Genomic DNA, 17261 nt, shown 5'->3' with positions numbered 1-17261 from the left:
TAAAAAGGGAGGTTGGTAAAAGGCAACAAGGAAGACTTTTTAAAGTTTATTTTTATTTTTATTTATATTGAGAGAGATATAGAGAGCAAGTGAGGATGGGGCTGAGAGAGAGACAGAACATCAAGCAAGCTCTGCACTCTCAGTACAGAGCCCAATGCAGGGCTCTATCTCACAAACCGTGAGATCATGACCTGAGCTAAAATCAAGATTTGGACATTTAACTGACTGAACCACCCGGGCACCCCAAGGAAGCTTTTTAAAGTTACACTTTGCATATGCTTCTTGACCAGAAGCTTAGCCTTATTTACCTCCTAGCTGCATAGTGCCTTATGCTGGAATGTATGGGATAGTTAATTGGTTAAATGAAGGGATTATACAGGAAAAAAAATGAACTAAACTAAAAGACTGCTTCCACTTCCTAAAGGGGGAAAAAAAACACACACAAAGTACACATAAGTCAGAGAGGGAGGAATAAAAAGTAAGCAATATTTGAATTCAGGCTTAAGTGCAGAAGAATTCTAATTAAAGTGCTGGAAAAACAAATGAGTGATACCCGTAAATCTAAGAATATCAAGAACAGGAGAAATGTCCAATTAAACAAACGAAAACATCCCCCAGTTTTTAAATGAAAGCTGGTAAGAGGTGAAGACATATGTATGCAACAGCAAGGGTGAAATTCTAAATGAGTGATTAAAAAGAATGTAGTCATCATTAGATGCCAAAGGTAGATCCCAAAACGTGGTCATTGTCAACAATCTCCATGTTATTTTCTGAGAGGTACTAAAAAAGTGGACCACTCAGTATTAAATATTTGGCAATCTTTGACAACAGATTTTGAAGTGATAAGTTGATTTGTCACTATAACAATACCATAAAAATTCCTTGAGACAGTAGTTGAAATCTTAATGCTACATTTACACATTTTCTATAAAAATCTAAAGTCTACTCCATGGACTCCAAGGTCCTTCAAAATTTGGTTCCCTCACCCTCATCTCCTACTGCCTAGCTGCTAGACTTCACGGCTAAATTCCTGCCTCAGGGCTATTGCATTTCTTGTTCCTTTTTGCCAGAAACGCTTTCTATCAGAGCATCTCTCTTCATTCAAGTTCCTGATGTCACTTTCTGACTTCCTGACTCCTATCTACAAATTAGCCATGATACGGTCCGCATCCTTCACAATTCTAGCCCATTTACTCGCTTTTTCTTCAAGGAACTTGTCACCACTGAATGATATTTATGTTTCCTGCTCAACACTCCAAAAGAAGTCCAAGAGCATAGAGCTCGGGTGAGCAAATTGCTAATACAAAAGGCCAGACAGTGAACATTTTAGGGCTACATGGGCCACATGGTCTCGGTCCCAAATGAAAACAAATTAGCACAATTGTGTTCTAATAAGATTTTAATTGTTTATTTATTTTGAATGCTTATTTGAGAGAGAGAGAGAGAGAGAGACAGAGAGAGAGAGTGTGGGGGGGGGGGAGGCAGAGAAAGAAGGAGAGAAAGAATCTCAAGCAGACTCCATGCTATCAGTGCAGAGCCCAATGTGGGGCTTGATCTCATGAACCTGAGATCATGACCCAAGCTGAAATCAAGAGTCGGATGCTCAACTGACTGAGGCACCCAGGCACCCCTTATTTTTTTTTTTTTTTTACCATTAAGGTATTATTGGTAAATAAACTCGTAAGATATTAAAGTGTACAATGTGATTTGATATACGTTGTAAAAGTATTAGCCCCACTAAGTTAATTAAAACATTATTTTGGATTCTCTAATTTGTATTTCATGTAATTTTCACATGTCATGAAATAGTCTTCTTCTGATTTTTCCCCCCAACCATTCAAAAAACATTAGCTTGTAGGCTATATACAAACATGCGGTAGACCAGATTTGCCAAACCCTGGCATAGAATGTTTGTTCACTGCTGTACACCCAGAACTGAGACCTGGCACATGCTTGCAATGTAAGTGAATGACGACTATTTTATTGTCTACAAAACTTTTTCATAACCTGTTTCTCTTCTGATCTTGAAACAGCTTAATAGGTAGGCGAGACTAGTTTCCCCACTTAAAAAAGGAATAGATTCAGAGAAAGTGCTTTGTCAAAGGTCACACACTTATACGGAGTGGGCTTAGAACTATTCAATCAACTATTCTGTGCATTAGTAACAGGTATTTAAATTCAGGAGGATTATCTTTAGTGTGGTGTCACATAGATTTAGCTTAGTCCTTTTAGAATTTTTTTTTCTTTTATCCAGGAATTGAGTCAAAACCTTGCTTATGAAAGCTACAGTTGAAACAAAGTTGGAAGGAATAAATACAATGATAAATAGTAATGTTAAAAGTCAGTATTTTCTCATCTAGCTTCAAAACTGGGTCAAAACAAGATGAAATTTGGTAGAGGTAAGAATTGGTGGCAGAAGTAAAAGGGGAGAGAGAAATGGCTAAGTAGTGACAGCAAAAATATTTTTGCTGCAATACAAAGGAGGGATGACATTTTTAAAAACAGTGATTTGGGGCGCCTGGGTGGCGCAGTCGGTTAAGCGTCCGACTTCAGCCAGGTCACGATCTCGCGGTCCTGTGAGTTCGAGCCCCGCGTCCGGCTCTGGGCTGATGGCTCAGAGCCTGGAGCCTGTTTCCGATTCTGTGTCTCCCTCTCTCTCTGCCCCTCGCCCGCTCATGCTCTGTCTCTCTCTGTCCCAAAAATAAATAAAAACGTTGAAAAAAAATTTTTTTAAAAAAATAAAAACAGTGATTTAGTCATTCTTTAGAATGGAGTGGGGAAACAAAGTTGAAAGCAAGTATGTCCCATTGAGAGGCATGCCATCTCCAGTGTAACTGAGAATCACTGATATGGAGGTTTTGGTTGAACAAACACTTAATTGCTGCTTTAAAAACAACAACAAAAAAGGCTTTTAAAAAGCATTCCCTATTCCATAAAGTAATAGTTTCACTGCACATAACATTCATCAGATAGTATCTGAAGAGTATAACTCCATGTATATTTTAAAGGGAGAATAACTCAGGCCTTATACACAATTCCAATCCTTCATAGATTTAAATATTCCAATAATGTTAATTTCATGGAACCCACTGTATTATGTTTCTGACCTAAAAAGGTGGAATTTAGGACCTTATAAGCATCAGTTAAAGATAATTTTCCTAGATTTCAATTTCTTCCCCTTCTCCGTATCTTCTCACCTCTTCAAGAGGAAAATTAAAAAAAATACCTAATCCTTGAAAGACTCAAAATTTCATTATTAGTAATACCTGTACTGAAAGTTTAAACATCAAACTGAGAAAGTAATATACCTTATTGTTCCCCAGAAGCTGCTTAATTTTATTAATTTTGATAGACTGTATTTTAGTAAGAAACTTTAGAAAATGTACTAAAAGACACTTGGAAAATTTATAAAACTTAGGTTTTTATTTATTAAATAATCTTTTAATAACAGATGCCACATATTTCAACATTACATCTCTTCATAACTACCTTTTTAAATGATTTTCTTGACAATCACATACAACAGGATTCAAGTTGAGTATTTAACAACTGCAGCTCTGTTTGAATGTCAGTGGGTAACTCTAAACAAGGAGGGAAGAAATTCTGGGCTAGATAATAGCCACATTCTAACTTATCAGCAAGGCCCAGGTCAGTTTATACTGCCCAAACTTTGTATACTTCAGGAGCCAAATCTCCGCCAGCTTGTCTCCCTGGTGTCTACCGAAATCTTTACCTCCCTCATTAGACTACTGCCTATATTAAAGACTTTGCTTCTGGGCTTGACTTACATTGTCCTTGAAAGTTTTGCCTCTCTCCTTATCTTTACGTGTCTAAACTCTGCCTGTCTTTTAAGGTTGGGTTCTTCTGTTTCTTTCCAAAAAGTACTCCCAGTACTTGTAATTGCAAGAATCCTTTACCACATTAAACCTTACTTTACCATACTTTGTTTGACCATTTATTATAGCACCTAAAATATAACTGCTATTGATAATTAGTTCTATAGATACCATTTTGTCCCTAAAAACTAGTTTTCTTTGGGCAAACTGCCTTGCTTTCCTTTTCCTTATTATACAGGGTCTAGCAAAGTAAATGGCACATAGCTGGCAATTAGTTAAAGGTTTACAAAATCCCTTCTACATAAAATGACAATATGGAAGTGTTCTTAGTTTTTCAGATTATGAGATAGTATGGCAAAATGGAAAGATATAGGCTCTGGAGTTGGGACAGATCTGGATTTGAATTTAAATCACTTAAGGTCTTTAAATCATATCCTCAGCCTAAAGTGGGGCAGTATCTACTTCTTAGAATTGTTGTGAAGATTAAATTGTTGTGAAGATTAAATTTAGCAGTATATTTAAAATATAGGGGTGCCTGGATGACTCCATTGGTAGAGCATGTGACTCTTGATCTCAGGGTTGTGGGTTTGAGCCTCATGCTGGGTGTAAATATTACTTGAAAATAAAATCTTAAAAATAAATACATAAATAAAATAAAATAGGTGCAATAAATGTCAGCTACTGTTAGCTGGTCCTAGCAAGACAACTGCTGCTTTAAATTATTAAACTAAACAACCCCCTCATATTATTAAGAAAATAATTTCCCTTTTCTAGAAATTCTTTGGGTCTTAGTAACCTTATATTCCCCATCATTACAGTCTTTATCGTGAACTATAAATAGTGGCAACTTTTGTGCTGACCAAAAGTTCTCCAAAATATCACTGCTTCACTTCCCTTTTTAAACACATCTTCCAAAGTTTACCTATGTTTTCAATTAGGCTATACTTAAAAAAAGCATAGTAACCAATTGTACTTTTGTATATGTTTATTTTCCTTACTTTTATCCTGCGTCATTACAGAAGTATTCAAGGATAAATAGCTACATTTTTCTTCCTAAAGAGATTTACCTTATTCTTACCCTGTTAAGACAGTAAGTTCTATTTGCATGGAATTCAATACTGTTTCCTAACAGGTTTTTTGCTGTTCGAAGACATTTAGATACTGTTATTTTTCTAAGACTTTACTTTTTTTTTTAAGAGCAGTTTTAAGTTCACAGCAAAACTGAGAAGGTACAGAAATTTCCCATAGGGTCCATGCCCTCCAACATGCATACTTCCTCCATTAACACCCCCACCAGAGTGGTTCCTTGTTCATTTCATGAACTTACACTGACACACCATTATCATCCAAAGCTCACGGTTTACATTACGGTTCACTCTTTGTGTTGTACATTTGATGGATTTGGACATATGTACAATATGCATCCACCATTAATAGTATCATAGAGAGTATTTTCACCGCCCTAACAATTTACTGTTCTCTGCCTACTCTTTCTTCCCTCCCCCTAGTATGTTATTTTAAAAAGGAAGAATTTTTTTAAAAATACATCTTGCCTCAGTGTGGTTCATTTTTTCATCTGGTTCTAAAGCTTTCAGTGTATCAACAATAAACTATCTGGGGCAATTATTTAATAGGTACCAGTTCCAAGCTGTTGACATGCATATACAATAGTATCAAAGCCCTGGAATTTCAGTTGCAGTGCCCTTATCAAATAAACAAAATCCCTCCTGGCTGAGGGTTCTCAGAGGCTAGTGAGAATTTAATTTGGGGCTGCAATTCTAAAAGAAATATATTCTTACTGATGTCTAGGACCAAATGGAATATTGGTTTCATTAACTAAAACTTATTGTTAGCTGCTTTTTTATTTACTTACTTTTTAAATGTTTATTTACTTTTGAGGGAGAGAGAGAGGGAGAGAGAGAGAACGAGTGGAAGAGGAGCAAAGAGAAAGGGGGACAGAGGATCTGAAGAGGGCTCTGCAGTGCTGACAGCAGTGAGATCATGACCTGAGGCGCTTAACCAACTGATCCATCCAGGCACCCCAGTAGTTTTTTAAAATTCCAAATAAACTATTGTTTTCCCAGTTTCCCAGTTTTTGACCTAAAGACACTACAAAGACTCAGAATGTACTTAAAAACTTAGCTGTATACAGTTTATATTCTATCATTTTCAGTAATCGCTAAGGCTTAAAAGCATAAAGATATGTTTTAAATTAGGATCAATATTATATAAAAGATGGCACTTCCGAATATTTTGCTTTGTTTACTCTTTTAAAAGTTATTTTAAAGTAGCTCTTAGAAACTGTTTTCTCTATTAGTAACCAATTACAAATTTTGTCAGATATAGACAATAGGTGGGAAAAGCAGGCAAGTTTGCTTTTTTAAGTACAGCAATTTCATTCACTCACATTCATTCTCATGGAAGATCTAATTAGCTTTATTAAATGATTCATGAATTGGGCAGCATCCCGTGCAAATAGAAAGGAGCTTCCAGCAATTACATTTTAAAAATTTTATCAACTCTAAGGAATAATTGCTCAAAAACTTATTAAAGTAATTATATAACATACATTTAATGTCAAAGTCTCTCCTTAACCAAAGTTTATAGTCAGGCTCCTCTGAGCCCTCTGTTCTCAGCTAGGCCTTGATCTTGGCTCCATCCTATGTCCTGTCTAACCCAATCCTAGCAAGAACCTGTTGTCATTTTAGTGAGAATACCCCCACTTTAGGTATCTGATCAAGTTCCTTATCCCCCACCTTTGATGCAGAAGTCCTCAATCTGTCTTTAGTAAGGATCCTGTTAAATCAGTTAAGTAAGAATCCCTCTACCCTTATGTGTCCTCTTAGTAATTTTCCATCCACTGACCCCCTCATTCTGCTTGCTGGCTATAGATCCCCAGTTGTCTTTGCTTCATCTGGAGCCGAGCTCTAGCTCTCTCCCGTAACACAAAACTATTGAATAAAATCGTCTTATTATTTTTTTTAATGTTTATTTATTTTTGAGAGAGAGGGAGACAGAGTTTGAGCAGGGGAGGAGCAGAGAGAGAGGGAAACACAGAATCCGAAGCAGGCTCCAGGCTCTGAGCTGTCAGCATAGAGCCCGATGTGGGGCTCAAACTCACAAACTGCGAGATCATGACTTGAGCCAAAGTTGGACGCTCAACCAACTGAGCCACTCAGACACCCCAGGTCATTTTAACAAGTACCAGAAGAATTTTTTCTTTAACAAGGTCATCATTATATTTTATGTCACCTAGTATAATGGTATATAAAAATGACAAACTTAAGCATAAAATTTACAACAGACAAGAACCAAAAAACAGCTCTTATCTATTTTATAGTTAATCTTTCCCAACCATTCCCTCTATGCACCAAGTTACAAGGAAATCATCCATTAGTTCTTATTCTGGACTCTTCTAATATAAAACATCAGAATGCTGGTAAAAAGATTTCCAAGTATACATGTTAGTGTTCATTTAGAAGTTCAAAGTCAGTGGTAAGCCTTAAGACATTAACTACTGAACAGGAAAAAATTTTAAGTACTGACTCATTCTCAGTGAAGATTTAAAAAGTTGAATTACCTTAAATCCAAAATTGCACTGATATTCATATGGAAGGAGGTAAAAGACAATACTTGTTTTTTGTTTTCATTTTTTTTTATTTGAAAGAGACAGAGGGAGTGCAAGCTGGGGAGAGGAGCAGAGGGAGAGAGAGAGAACCTCAAGCAGTCTCCACATTCAGTGCGAGGCGGATGAGGGCTCGATTCCATGACCCTGGGATCATGACTTGAGCTTGAAATCAAGTCAGATGCTCAACTGACTAACCCAGGTGCCCTAAAAGGCCCTATTCATTTTAATTATAGGATCAAAATGTCTAGATCAAGAACTGAGGAAGTAGAAAAGTCTGAGATATACTGTTCTAATGAGTCAGAAAAAAAGATAAAAATGTGTGAAAAAGATCACATAAGCAACTTGTTGTTTAGAAGCTTAAATGTGTTAAAACACACACATTCTCATCCCTTATTCTAGGTTACTGGGCAGACAGGTAAAGGGTTCCAAGTGCCAGATATACAATGGGCATCATTTTGGAAACAAAAAGACCAATTTAAGAAACTCGGGAAAAATTCACGCCATACACTTTGAAATTCAGATGCTTGAGAGCAATGACTGAAGTCCAAAAGGGTAGAGTTTGGTGGTGAGAACCTATGCCACATGGAAACAAAAGTACTGGGAAACAGGAAGCTTCAGCCTTCAAGATCCACTGCATCTGGCATGTTATGGCATTCTAATTCAAAGGTATGTCTTTTTACCAATTTTATCTTCAAAAACTTTTGAAGTCAGACCTGGTTTCACAAGCCAGCTTTAATATTTCATTGCTTGGGTCTTAGTTTCTTCATTTGTGGATATAATACCTGCTCATATCAGACTCTTCTAAGGATCCAGTGAGGTAACATGAGACGGACTTAATACATAGCAGATACTTAACTTTCTTTCCCTAAGCAAATGCCTACATGTTACTGAATTTTGAGTAACATGTTTTCTTTAAAGTTCAGATCTTTGTGTTTACCAATTTGTCCATTCACTCAAAACAAAACAACTTACTTAAGAGGAAGGATGGGATAGATGTGGGATGGGTTGGGGAACGACACTTTAAGGAAGGGGCAGGTGAGATCTAAACTGAGCTCTACAGAGTGTTTTAGATTAGGAGGCGGGGGAGGGGGTGTTACAAATGAGGGAATAGTAAAATGAAAAGAGGTGGGGGGGAAACAGTCTTTTGCAGGCAGACCAGTTTGGTAGAAACAGAGGATTTATTTGGAGATAATAAAAGAGAAGGGTAGAGTAAGATGAGTCAGATGGCAGTAGTTATGCTAATATCAAGTCTGGTTGTATCTGTAGGTAATGGAGAAGTGCTGAAGCTTTCTGAGTGGGAAGCTCCATTAATAAAATTAGACTGTTAGTAATACGGAAGTACTGGAATCCTTAATACGGCCTCACAAAACCTGGAAATCAGTCTGTCCTCTAAGAGTTAGCTATGAAATCAAGTCAGATGCTATTAAAGTGAGATTTATTCACTCATTCAACAAATATCTGATAGTGTACTCCGTGTCAGGCACTGTTTTAGGCAATGGTGATGCACCAGTGTATGGTTCTTGTGGAGCTTACATTCTAATGGGTAGAGAGACAACATTAAATAACAGATAGAGATAACATTAAATAGACTACATTAAATAGCCAGTGATAAATGCTAAAAAATAAAAAAATAAAGGAACTTAAGGGGATAATGAAATGTTAGGATTTAACAATATATAGGGTAATCAGAGAAGACTTCACTGAGAAAATGACTTTTGATGAAATAGCTGGAGGAATTAAGGGAAGAAGGAAGAGAACTCCAGACAACAGAGCAGGGAAGAAGAAAGAGAACTCCAGACAACAGAGCAAACACAAAGACCATTTAGGTGAGAATGTGTGGCTAGAACAGAGAGGACCAGGGGAGAATAGGAAGGAGATGAGGTGAGAGAGGTAAGCGGTAAAGACACAGGGACTTGTCGTCAGAGTAAGAACTTTTATTCTGAAGAAGATGGGAAGCCAATAGAGGATTCTGAGCAAAGAAGTGACATGTTCCAACTTACATTCTCCAACCAGTGTATTCTGGGTGCTGCACTGCAGACAGCCTGCTGGGCAGGGAGGAGGAGGCAAGAGTACCAGCAGGGACACCAGAGAGAAGACTACTGCAATAACCTAGGAGAAATCACAGTGGCTTCTTCCAGAGTGGTTGGAATAAGGGGGTGGTGAGAAACCGTCTTTTTCTGGGTATAGTTCAAAGGCAGAGCCTACAAGATTTGCTACTAGACTATATGTACTGTGAAAGAAACAGGAGTCAAAGATGACACTAAACTTTTTGGCCTGAACAACTAAAGAATGAGTATGTCATTAAGAGGGGAAAGACTGCAGGAGAAGTTGTAATATGCAAATTTTTGATACTTAAGGGTTTCCTTCCAGCTATGTAAAAACAATGTCTGCTGCTGTTAAAAATTAGAGGGTGCTCTGCCCAAAGACCCTACATGGTCTTGTGTTGGGTATATATCCCTATTAAGGAGGAAAATGCCATTAAAATGTTCACCTATATAGTTAAAATGTTAACCTGTATCGTTAACTTCCCTCGTTCCAACTCCACACTTCAAGTGTGAAAGAACTATAATTTGATCTCCCATGTCCCTGACCTACCTGAAAGAAAGTTTCTAGTCCTTTCTATATTTATTTTTTTAATGTTTGTTTATTTTTTGAGAAAGACAGAGCATGAGTGGGCAAGGGGCAGAGAGGTAGACACAAAATTCGAAGCAGGCTCCAGGCTCTGAGCTGTCAGCACAGAGCCCGACGTGGGGCTCAAACTCATGAGCAGTGAGATCATGACCTGAGCAGAAGTCAGACACTTAACTAACTGAGCCACCCAGGCGTCCCCTTTCTATATTTGTTAAATTAGTTGTTCTGCTACTTTTATACATTAGTTTCATCAGCCTAGCTAATATAAGTTTGTTCCTGAGAGATTTAGTTTTAATATCCTGATGAATCAAGTTTCTGAGCTAAAAGGCAGAAGACTAAGATTTGGATAGTGGTTCCGGAGTTGCAGTGGAATTACTGGGAAACTTATTTAAAAATAGATTCCTGGGGCACCTGGGTGGCTCAGTCAGTTAAGCGTCTGACTTCAGCTCAGGTCTGATCTCACCATTCCTGAGTTCGAGCCCCATGTTGGGCTCTGTGCTGACAGCTTGGAGCCTGGAGCCTGCTTCTGCTTCTGTGTCTCCCTCGCTCTCTGCCCCTCCCCGACTCGTGCTCTGTGCTTCTCTCTCAAAAATAAACATTTAGGGGAAAAAAAAAAGATCCTGAGCAGTGATCCTCCCAGATTCTGATTCAGTTGGTCTAGGATAGAACCTAGAAATCTGCTTTTGAAAGCAGCACACCAGGGGCACCTTGGTGGCTCAGCTGGTTAAGCAGCTGACTTCAGCTCTGGCCATGATCTCATGGTTCATGGGTTTGAGCCTTGTGTTGGGCTCTGTGCTGACAGCTCAAAGCCTGGAGTCTGCTTCAGATTCTGTGTGCGTGTGTCTCTCTCTCTCTGCCCTTCCCCCACTCACACACTGTCTCTCTCTCTCTCTCCCTCTCAAAAATAAACATTAAAAAAAAAAAAAGAAAGAAAAAAAGAAAGCAGCACACCAGCAACTCTACTGTAGGCAATAATGTTCCAAGGTACTGCTATATGATAACATTCTTAAGAGGATGATGCTCTTCACCTTGTCACGAGGACTATTATGATCATTAAACTTCTAAAATCAAGTGTCTTAACACTCCAAGTTTATAAGACATTTCAAATACTACTGGTAGCACACTTGAAGAAACTCAAAAGAGCACCCAGCTAATTTAGCAGTAATCACAATGTAGTCACAACCAAAGAACATCAGTATTTTAGTATCTGTAGAACTATCCATGTCACTATACCATTAAACTTGATTGCTGTTTAGGGCTGTGTCGTTTCAGTAGAATTGTTTGCTACCTTAATTTACTACCTACTGTCTATTCAAAGGGATTAAAGTGGGTAAGACCACAGGTCTGGAAGCAGATTATCAACACCGAATCTGCTCAACTAATTGTGAACACTGGTTCATAGTTTTTTTAAATGTCAAATGTGCCTCAGTTTAGTCAACTGTAAAATGTGGATAATACAAATATCTATCCTGTTGGAATGTTTTGAGACAAATACACGTTAATACGTGAAATACTTAACACATAATAAGCACTTAAATGTTACTTAGATGCAAAACAGAATTCACAAGACAAAGTTCTCATATGTTCCAATGAACCTACCACCTTTCTTTGGTGAAGTCTGGCATTATGCAGTCTTCTTGCTTATGTTATAATTGACCTACACTACATCATATGATCCATTCAAATGAATATTCCATCTCATAGACACTGCTTAACAATATGTAAGTGCAGTTATAGCAATAACAAATTTTACACATACTTCAAAACTTAATAGTGTGAAGAACTGTGGTAAATCAATGAAAAATGTAGAGAGAAAAAAGAGGCAAAGAGAACAATTAAGAATGTTGTTAGAAATAATTCAAGCATCAGAAAAGGTCCTAAATGAAGATTAACAGAAGGAATGTGGACTGACTGGATGTAATGTTAAGTAAGAAGTATATTTGTATACGCATAGAATAGAAAATATACAAAAGAATACTGGCTGCCTCTCAGGAACTACATGGCTGGAAAACAGGGGTGGTGGGACTTTTTACTCATGCTTTGTCCTACATTTTAATTTTAAGCATGTAATCTGATTATAGTTCCTATACACCAAAAAATAATTTTTCTCAAAAATACTAATGGAAATGGAGGAACAGAATCTAATGGCAGGAAGAATTTACAGAACTGGAATACTAATTGAACATGAGAGAAGAGGCTAAGGAGGAAAAAAAAAATGATGCTAATGTTCTGAGCCTGTGTGACTACAAGGGAACAATGATGAGATGAACTGAAATGCAAAGGATCTGCAGGAGGTTCTGATAAAGGGAAAAGGGAAAATAACAGTTAAGTGCATATTAAAATCATCACCTAGTTCAGAAATCCCCAAGTAGTTAAATTGTCTTCAGTATCATGACTGATTTTTCCTACCCAGGGTTTTTATTTTCAGGAGCCGATCCACATAAGAAGTTTTTTTCTTTTTTTGACATGCAAGAAAACGAGAGAAACTCATGCACCTGAGGAGAAAAGCACAAATGATACCTAACCTTATAGCGTGTGTTTTTCTGAGCTCTAAAGGAGAGAACTTAAAGCAGATGAAGGAAATACTTCTATTAGGGGTTCTGCAAGGCTAGATGTATATATTCATAGTCATTTTGGTATGTATAATGCTTTGTAGCTTTATGGGATTTACTACTAAAACGGCTCCAGAGGGATCTAATGTTCCCAGCAGTGGCATGGCAGATCATCAGTAATGGCAGCAGATACTTAGACACAATGAATGCCCAAAGAAAAACCCAGATTGTGGACACGTTCCTGAACTCAAGAAATACCTAGAGATTACCAGAAATAATTGGGAGGTGGGGTGAGGGAGCATGAGCTGGGGAAATATGAGAATGAAGAAAGGTGTGATTGGTTGGTCTCCTTTGTATCAAAAGGTTGTCCCTACACTATGTACCTGGTCCTATGCTAGGTACTAGCATAAAAAGATATGCTTTCAGTTACAAAAGAATTCACAGTTCTGTTATCAGGGCAAATGTGCAAAAGCAGACAATGACAGAAACTCCTGAAACATTTTAATGTCTCAATTTTTAAAACAAAGATTTTTTTTTTTATTACAGTTTGTAGAAGTTCATTAAATTTTGTTGGGTTACCTTGATCCATTTCTCCTTACCTATTTTACAAGAAAACTGAGGCCCACAGAGATAAGTGATGTTTCTAGAATCACACTGGTGGCTATAAGCTCAGCAAAGAGAGGCCAAATCTCCTGACATTCAGAATCATTCTTTCCCATTACATCACAATATTTCAGTTATAATTCATTAAATGGATACCTCTATTTTGTTTTTTTCACTCATGGTTAAATGGGAAAAACAGTAAAGTGAAAAAAACACGGCTTCTGAATCAGACAAACCTGGGGCCTGATTTTTTGACAAATTATGCTACTTTGCTTAGTATTAAGGCTGGTCCTAATAAAAGAGCTAGATACTATGGAAGAAATTATAAACCTACACCAAAGATTGGGCATCTGAGTTTGCACCTGTTTAGGCTTTATGCTCCTGTCCAAGGATTTTGTGACAGATTCTATAAATACTACTCAGCAAAGCTAACTGAAAAAAAGAGAACATAAAAGAACAGCAGTATTAATACTAATTAATGACTTTTAGAAAATACCTATAGCAAATAAGCTCTAGAGTTTATCCTGTAAGGGTAATAACTCATCTAGTAAATTAAGGATGTAATACATAATCAAAAAAATACAGTTTAGAAGTATATTTTTCATGCAGCAGCGAGGTAGCTTAGTTGGTTGAGCGCTGGACTCCTGGTTTCGGCTCAGGTCAGGATCTCACGGTTCATGAGTTCCAGCCCTGCATTGGGCTCCTCTCTCTCCACCCCACCTCCTCAAAATTAATTAATTAATTAATTTTTTTAAAAAGGTGTATTTTTCATAAGTTCTGAGCCCTCAAATTACCATTTTTCACATCTTTCCTCAACAATTTTGATAAACCTGTTCCAAAAAGTGCCTTAAAGATGACATAGTTGTCTAAGCTTTAAGCATTCGTTTCTCTCTTATGGCATTTTTGAGGTTGTTCACAAATATTCTAATAGTTAAGCTGAAGGGGAAAATATGCTAATTGCACTTTTTTCAGCCTTAAAATTCTCTCTGCAATTATTTTTTTTAAATGCTGAATCATGAAATAAAGGAAACAGTGCAATGAGCCCAAACAAGTAATTCTTCTCACATTTCAAATTTCCTAATTATGGTATCTTGTCACTTTGGTCCTGTTAAGCATTTGGAACTGAAGAGTCAGTGACTAGAAGAGTGTAGCTCATTCTCAGAAACTGAACTCGAGGACAAAACTAAAAGCATTTATTTCTGCAAGTTATTACACTTTCAGCTTCCTGTTTTATTTAGGCAGCTCATCATGACCATTTCAGGTAACAATGTAGAAGTTAAAAAACCCAACTTCCTCTTTGTAAAGTGATAAAAACCTAAGCAGTTACTTATGAGAATGGCTGATCTTACTAGCTTTTATAGAAATGCTTGCAAGGAAATCAGAGACTATCAACACCAAATTCATCTTTGGGTTCACTGCTTTCAGGAAATGCAACAAAGATAAAAAGTGGTATTAAAATATATTCCATGTGATGACATATACGCCTGAAAAAAAAACTCAAATAAAACGCAGTTGAGATCTTAGTTAAAAAGAGGAAAAAATGGAAACTTTAGAGTTCCTTCAAGGAAGAATCTATACAAATTATGGCTGAAAATATCTTGATTTTAAAAATTTGTAATAGTGCCTTGGTTGTGAAAATTTTATAGGACAAGATCTCACTTAAGGGTTACTACTGTTTATGAATGCTAAGATATTCATAGCAACAAGTCTTGTTGGAAAAATACTTCCAATTCCTGAATTCAGTTAAAAGGAATTAGAAGCCTGGAGGAAAAGGGCTCGGTGTAGGTATGAAGCTAAAGGAAAACTGAGGTAATCTTAGATATCAAGGCCCTTTCTTTTTACTTAGAGATTCACAACAGAGAAATACAGATCAAGTTCTGTCTGGGAATAAGAACCTAACAAAATTTCAGTAATCTCAAATCATATGGATTATATGAGACTTCTTAGTATCAGCTATTCTTAGTTGTTCACAATAATAAAGAAATGTGGCTAATCTAAAAACTGTTGATGAAATATGAAATTCATCAGCATTTTTGGGCAGATTTACAGTACTAATTTTGATTTGCTTGCTGTTTCATTATTAATTAATATTAGGCAACAAAAGAAATGCTGGGAGATAAGAGGACACTTCACAAATTTACTGTTACAAAATTAAGACTACTGATGTTATTAAACATTGTCAATATCCAAAGACATCTTGATTTGCACTTTAAAATACATGTATATTTTCCCAAGTTTAATTAAAAGGGCATTCTAACTTAGCCTCAAAGACAAAAACCCACAATACTGGTAAATGTAGTGTTGTTTGGACACCATAAACTTTGAAGTTTACTGTTATTTAAGTTTTTAGTGAAATTTTGCTGTAACAATATTTTTCCTTAAAATAAGTGGGCCATCAGTTGGGCTAACAATGTTTCGTTAGTCCCGATTTTTACTATAATTTCATCCGAATCATAACTATTTACCTTAGCCAAGACATTTTATCATGGACTTCTCTTCAGCGTTAATTCACATGTAAGATGCTCTTTTCTTCTCTAAGTTTTACACGAGAATTTTCAAGAACGAGAAAATTTAATGCTAAAGTATTGTTCAATGGCTTGTGAACGTTTACCACATTCTCCAGTATTTCAAAATGACATGCTATACGTAGGTATAATATCAAATTATTCTGTACAGAGTACTCCTGGATTATAAACAGTCACCTCTCTGTCATCCCCATCTCTCTTATTAAAAAAATAAAGAGCCCAGATATATTTACAGAGCATGCAAGAGTGCACATTTTGTAACAGCCAATGGGGGAAACAAAAGACATAATTCTTGTCCTATAACAAGTCACCTAGTGAAATCATTCTAATTTCTACAGACCCTAAAATCAAGTATTTACTGAAAAGCCTGAAAAGTGTTAAGAAATGTGTGCAGTTGTCAACAAAAAGTTATTCTACCTAACGCAGAATATGCTCTTATGTTTCAAATACTTTTTAAGAAGTAAATAAGCACTTAACACGCTGATAAATTTAACTATAATCAAAGACCACACAGTGGAGCATCGAAGAAGGCACGATGCTTTGTCCAAACTTGAATGTGTTAACATGAAGTTTATGTGCTATATTAAACCTTTACAGAGTTAAAAAAAAAAATCCTCTGGCTATTCTCGATTTGTTAAGAAACAGAAAACTATTTTTCAAAAATTACCGTTAATAGGATGTAAGGCGCAAGGGATGGAGTCATCGCGGGCTTACATACATGCACACGATCAATCAAGGGACTGTCTAAGAGAAGAGTGGTGTTTAAATTCTGAAGCAAATGTCCTGAGGCTTACACACTTATTACTGAGAATTAGTTCAGCCGATCGTAAGCGAGAAAAGAGTGGAGGGACGGACAACACATGGGGACCTCTCCCTGTCGAAGAGTCGTGACAGCAAAATCACTTCCTGAGGAAGGAGGAGCAAAAGGGAAGTTAAGAGGCCACTCTGACCAGGAAGTGACCCGCCCTAAACTAGCCTCAATCATATCTAAAAATGGGGGGATGGGGAGAGCCCCGACAGCTAAAGGCGGTAAAATAACTGCTTCCTGACACGTCCAGACATCACCATCGCCCCCTCTCTTAATTACAGAAAAGAGTCCACAGTCATGATTCAATAAGGCAAAATCTCGTCTCCTGCAGGAAGGTCACTGGGCTGTGCCTCAGGCCCCGCAGGAGAAAAAGAGAGTTAAGGAATGGGGAACTGGGGCCACCGTGAGGCAGAGGAAAGCCCCTCAAGAGCAAAGCGTCCCAACTGCAGAGCGTATGCCAGCACGGGCCAAGAAGCTTCTTTTTCCTGGGGACACTGCCGGGGTTCCCACCACAACCAGGTCTGGCCCCTGTTCCCTGTCGCGGGAGGAGGCAAGAGAGAGAGGCGGACCCCTTACCTTCTCCTCATCCGACACCCGATCCTCGAAGTCGGCCATCTTGGGCTGCTCTGGCCCAGCCCGGCCCGGGCGCGAGGCAAGCCGGGAAGGAAGCCGAATGAT

General features: G+C 37.5%; 1 protein-coding gene across 2 annotated transcripts in view; it reads right to left on the bottom strand.

Moving 5' to 3' along the window:
* Positions 1-17231, bottom strand: part of CAPZA1 (capping actin protein of muscle Z-line subunit alpha 1) — a 49444-nt gene extending 32213 nt beyond the window's left edge. Inside the window, exon 1 of one of the 2 annotated variants that reach the window (XM_015066139.3) lies at positions 17160-17231. In XM_015066139.3, the coding sequence (XP_014921625.2) occupies positions 17160-17198 (39 nt within the window). In that variant the 5' untranslated portion in view covers positions 17199-17231. Of the gene's footprint in view, positions 1-16442; positions 17114-17159 lie in introns of those variants that run through there. The other variant, XM_027058342.2, reaches the window with a different exon arrangement.
* Positions 17232-17261: the final 30 nt, after the last annotated feature.

The sequence above is a fragment of the Acinonyx jubatus genome, chromosome C1 (genome assembly GCF_027475565.1).
Source record: "Acinonyx jubatus isolate Ajub_Pintada_27869175 chromosome C1, VMU_Ajub_asm_v1.0, whole genome shotgun sequence".
In the NCBI taxonomy this organism is placed as follows: domain Eukaryota; kingdom Metazoa; phylum Chordata; class Mammalia; order Carnivora; family Felidae; genus Acinonyx; species Acinonyx jubatus.
The sequence above is the reverse complement of the archived record's forward strand: the minus strand, read 5'-3'. Positions and strand labels throughout refer to the sequence as shown.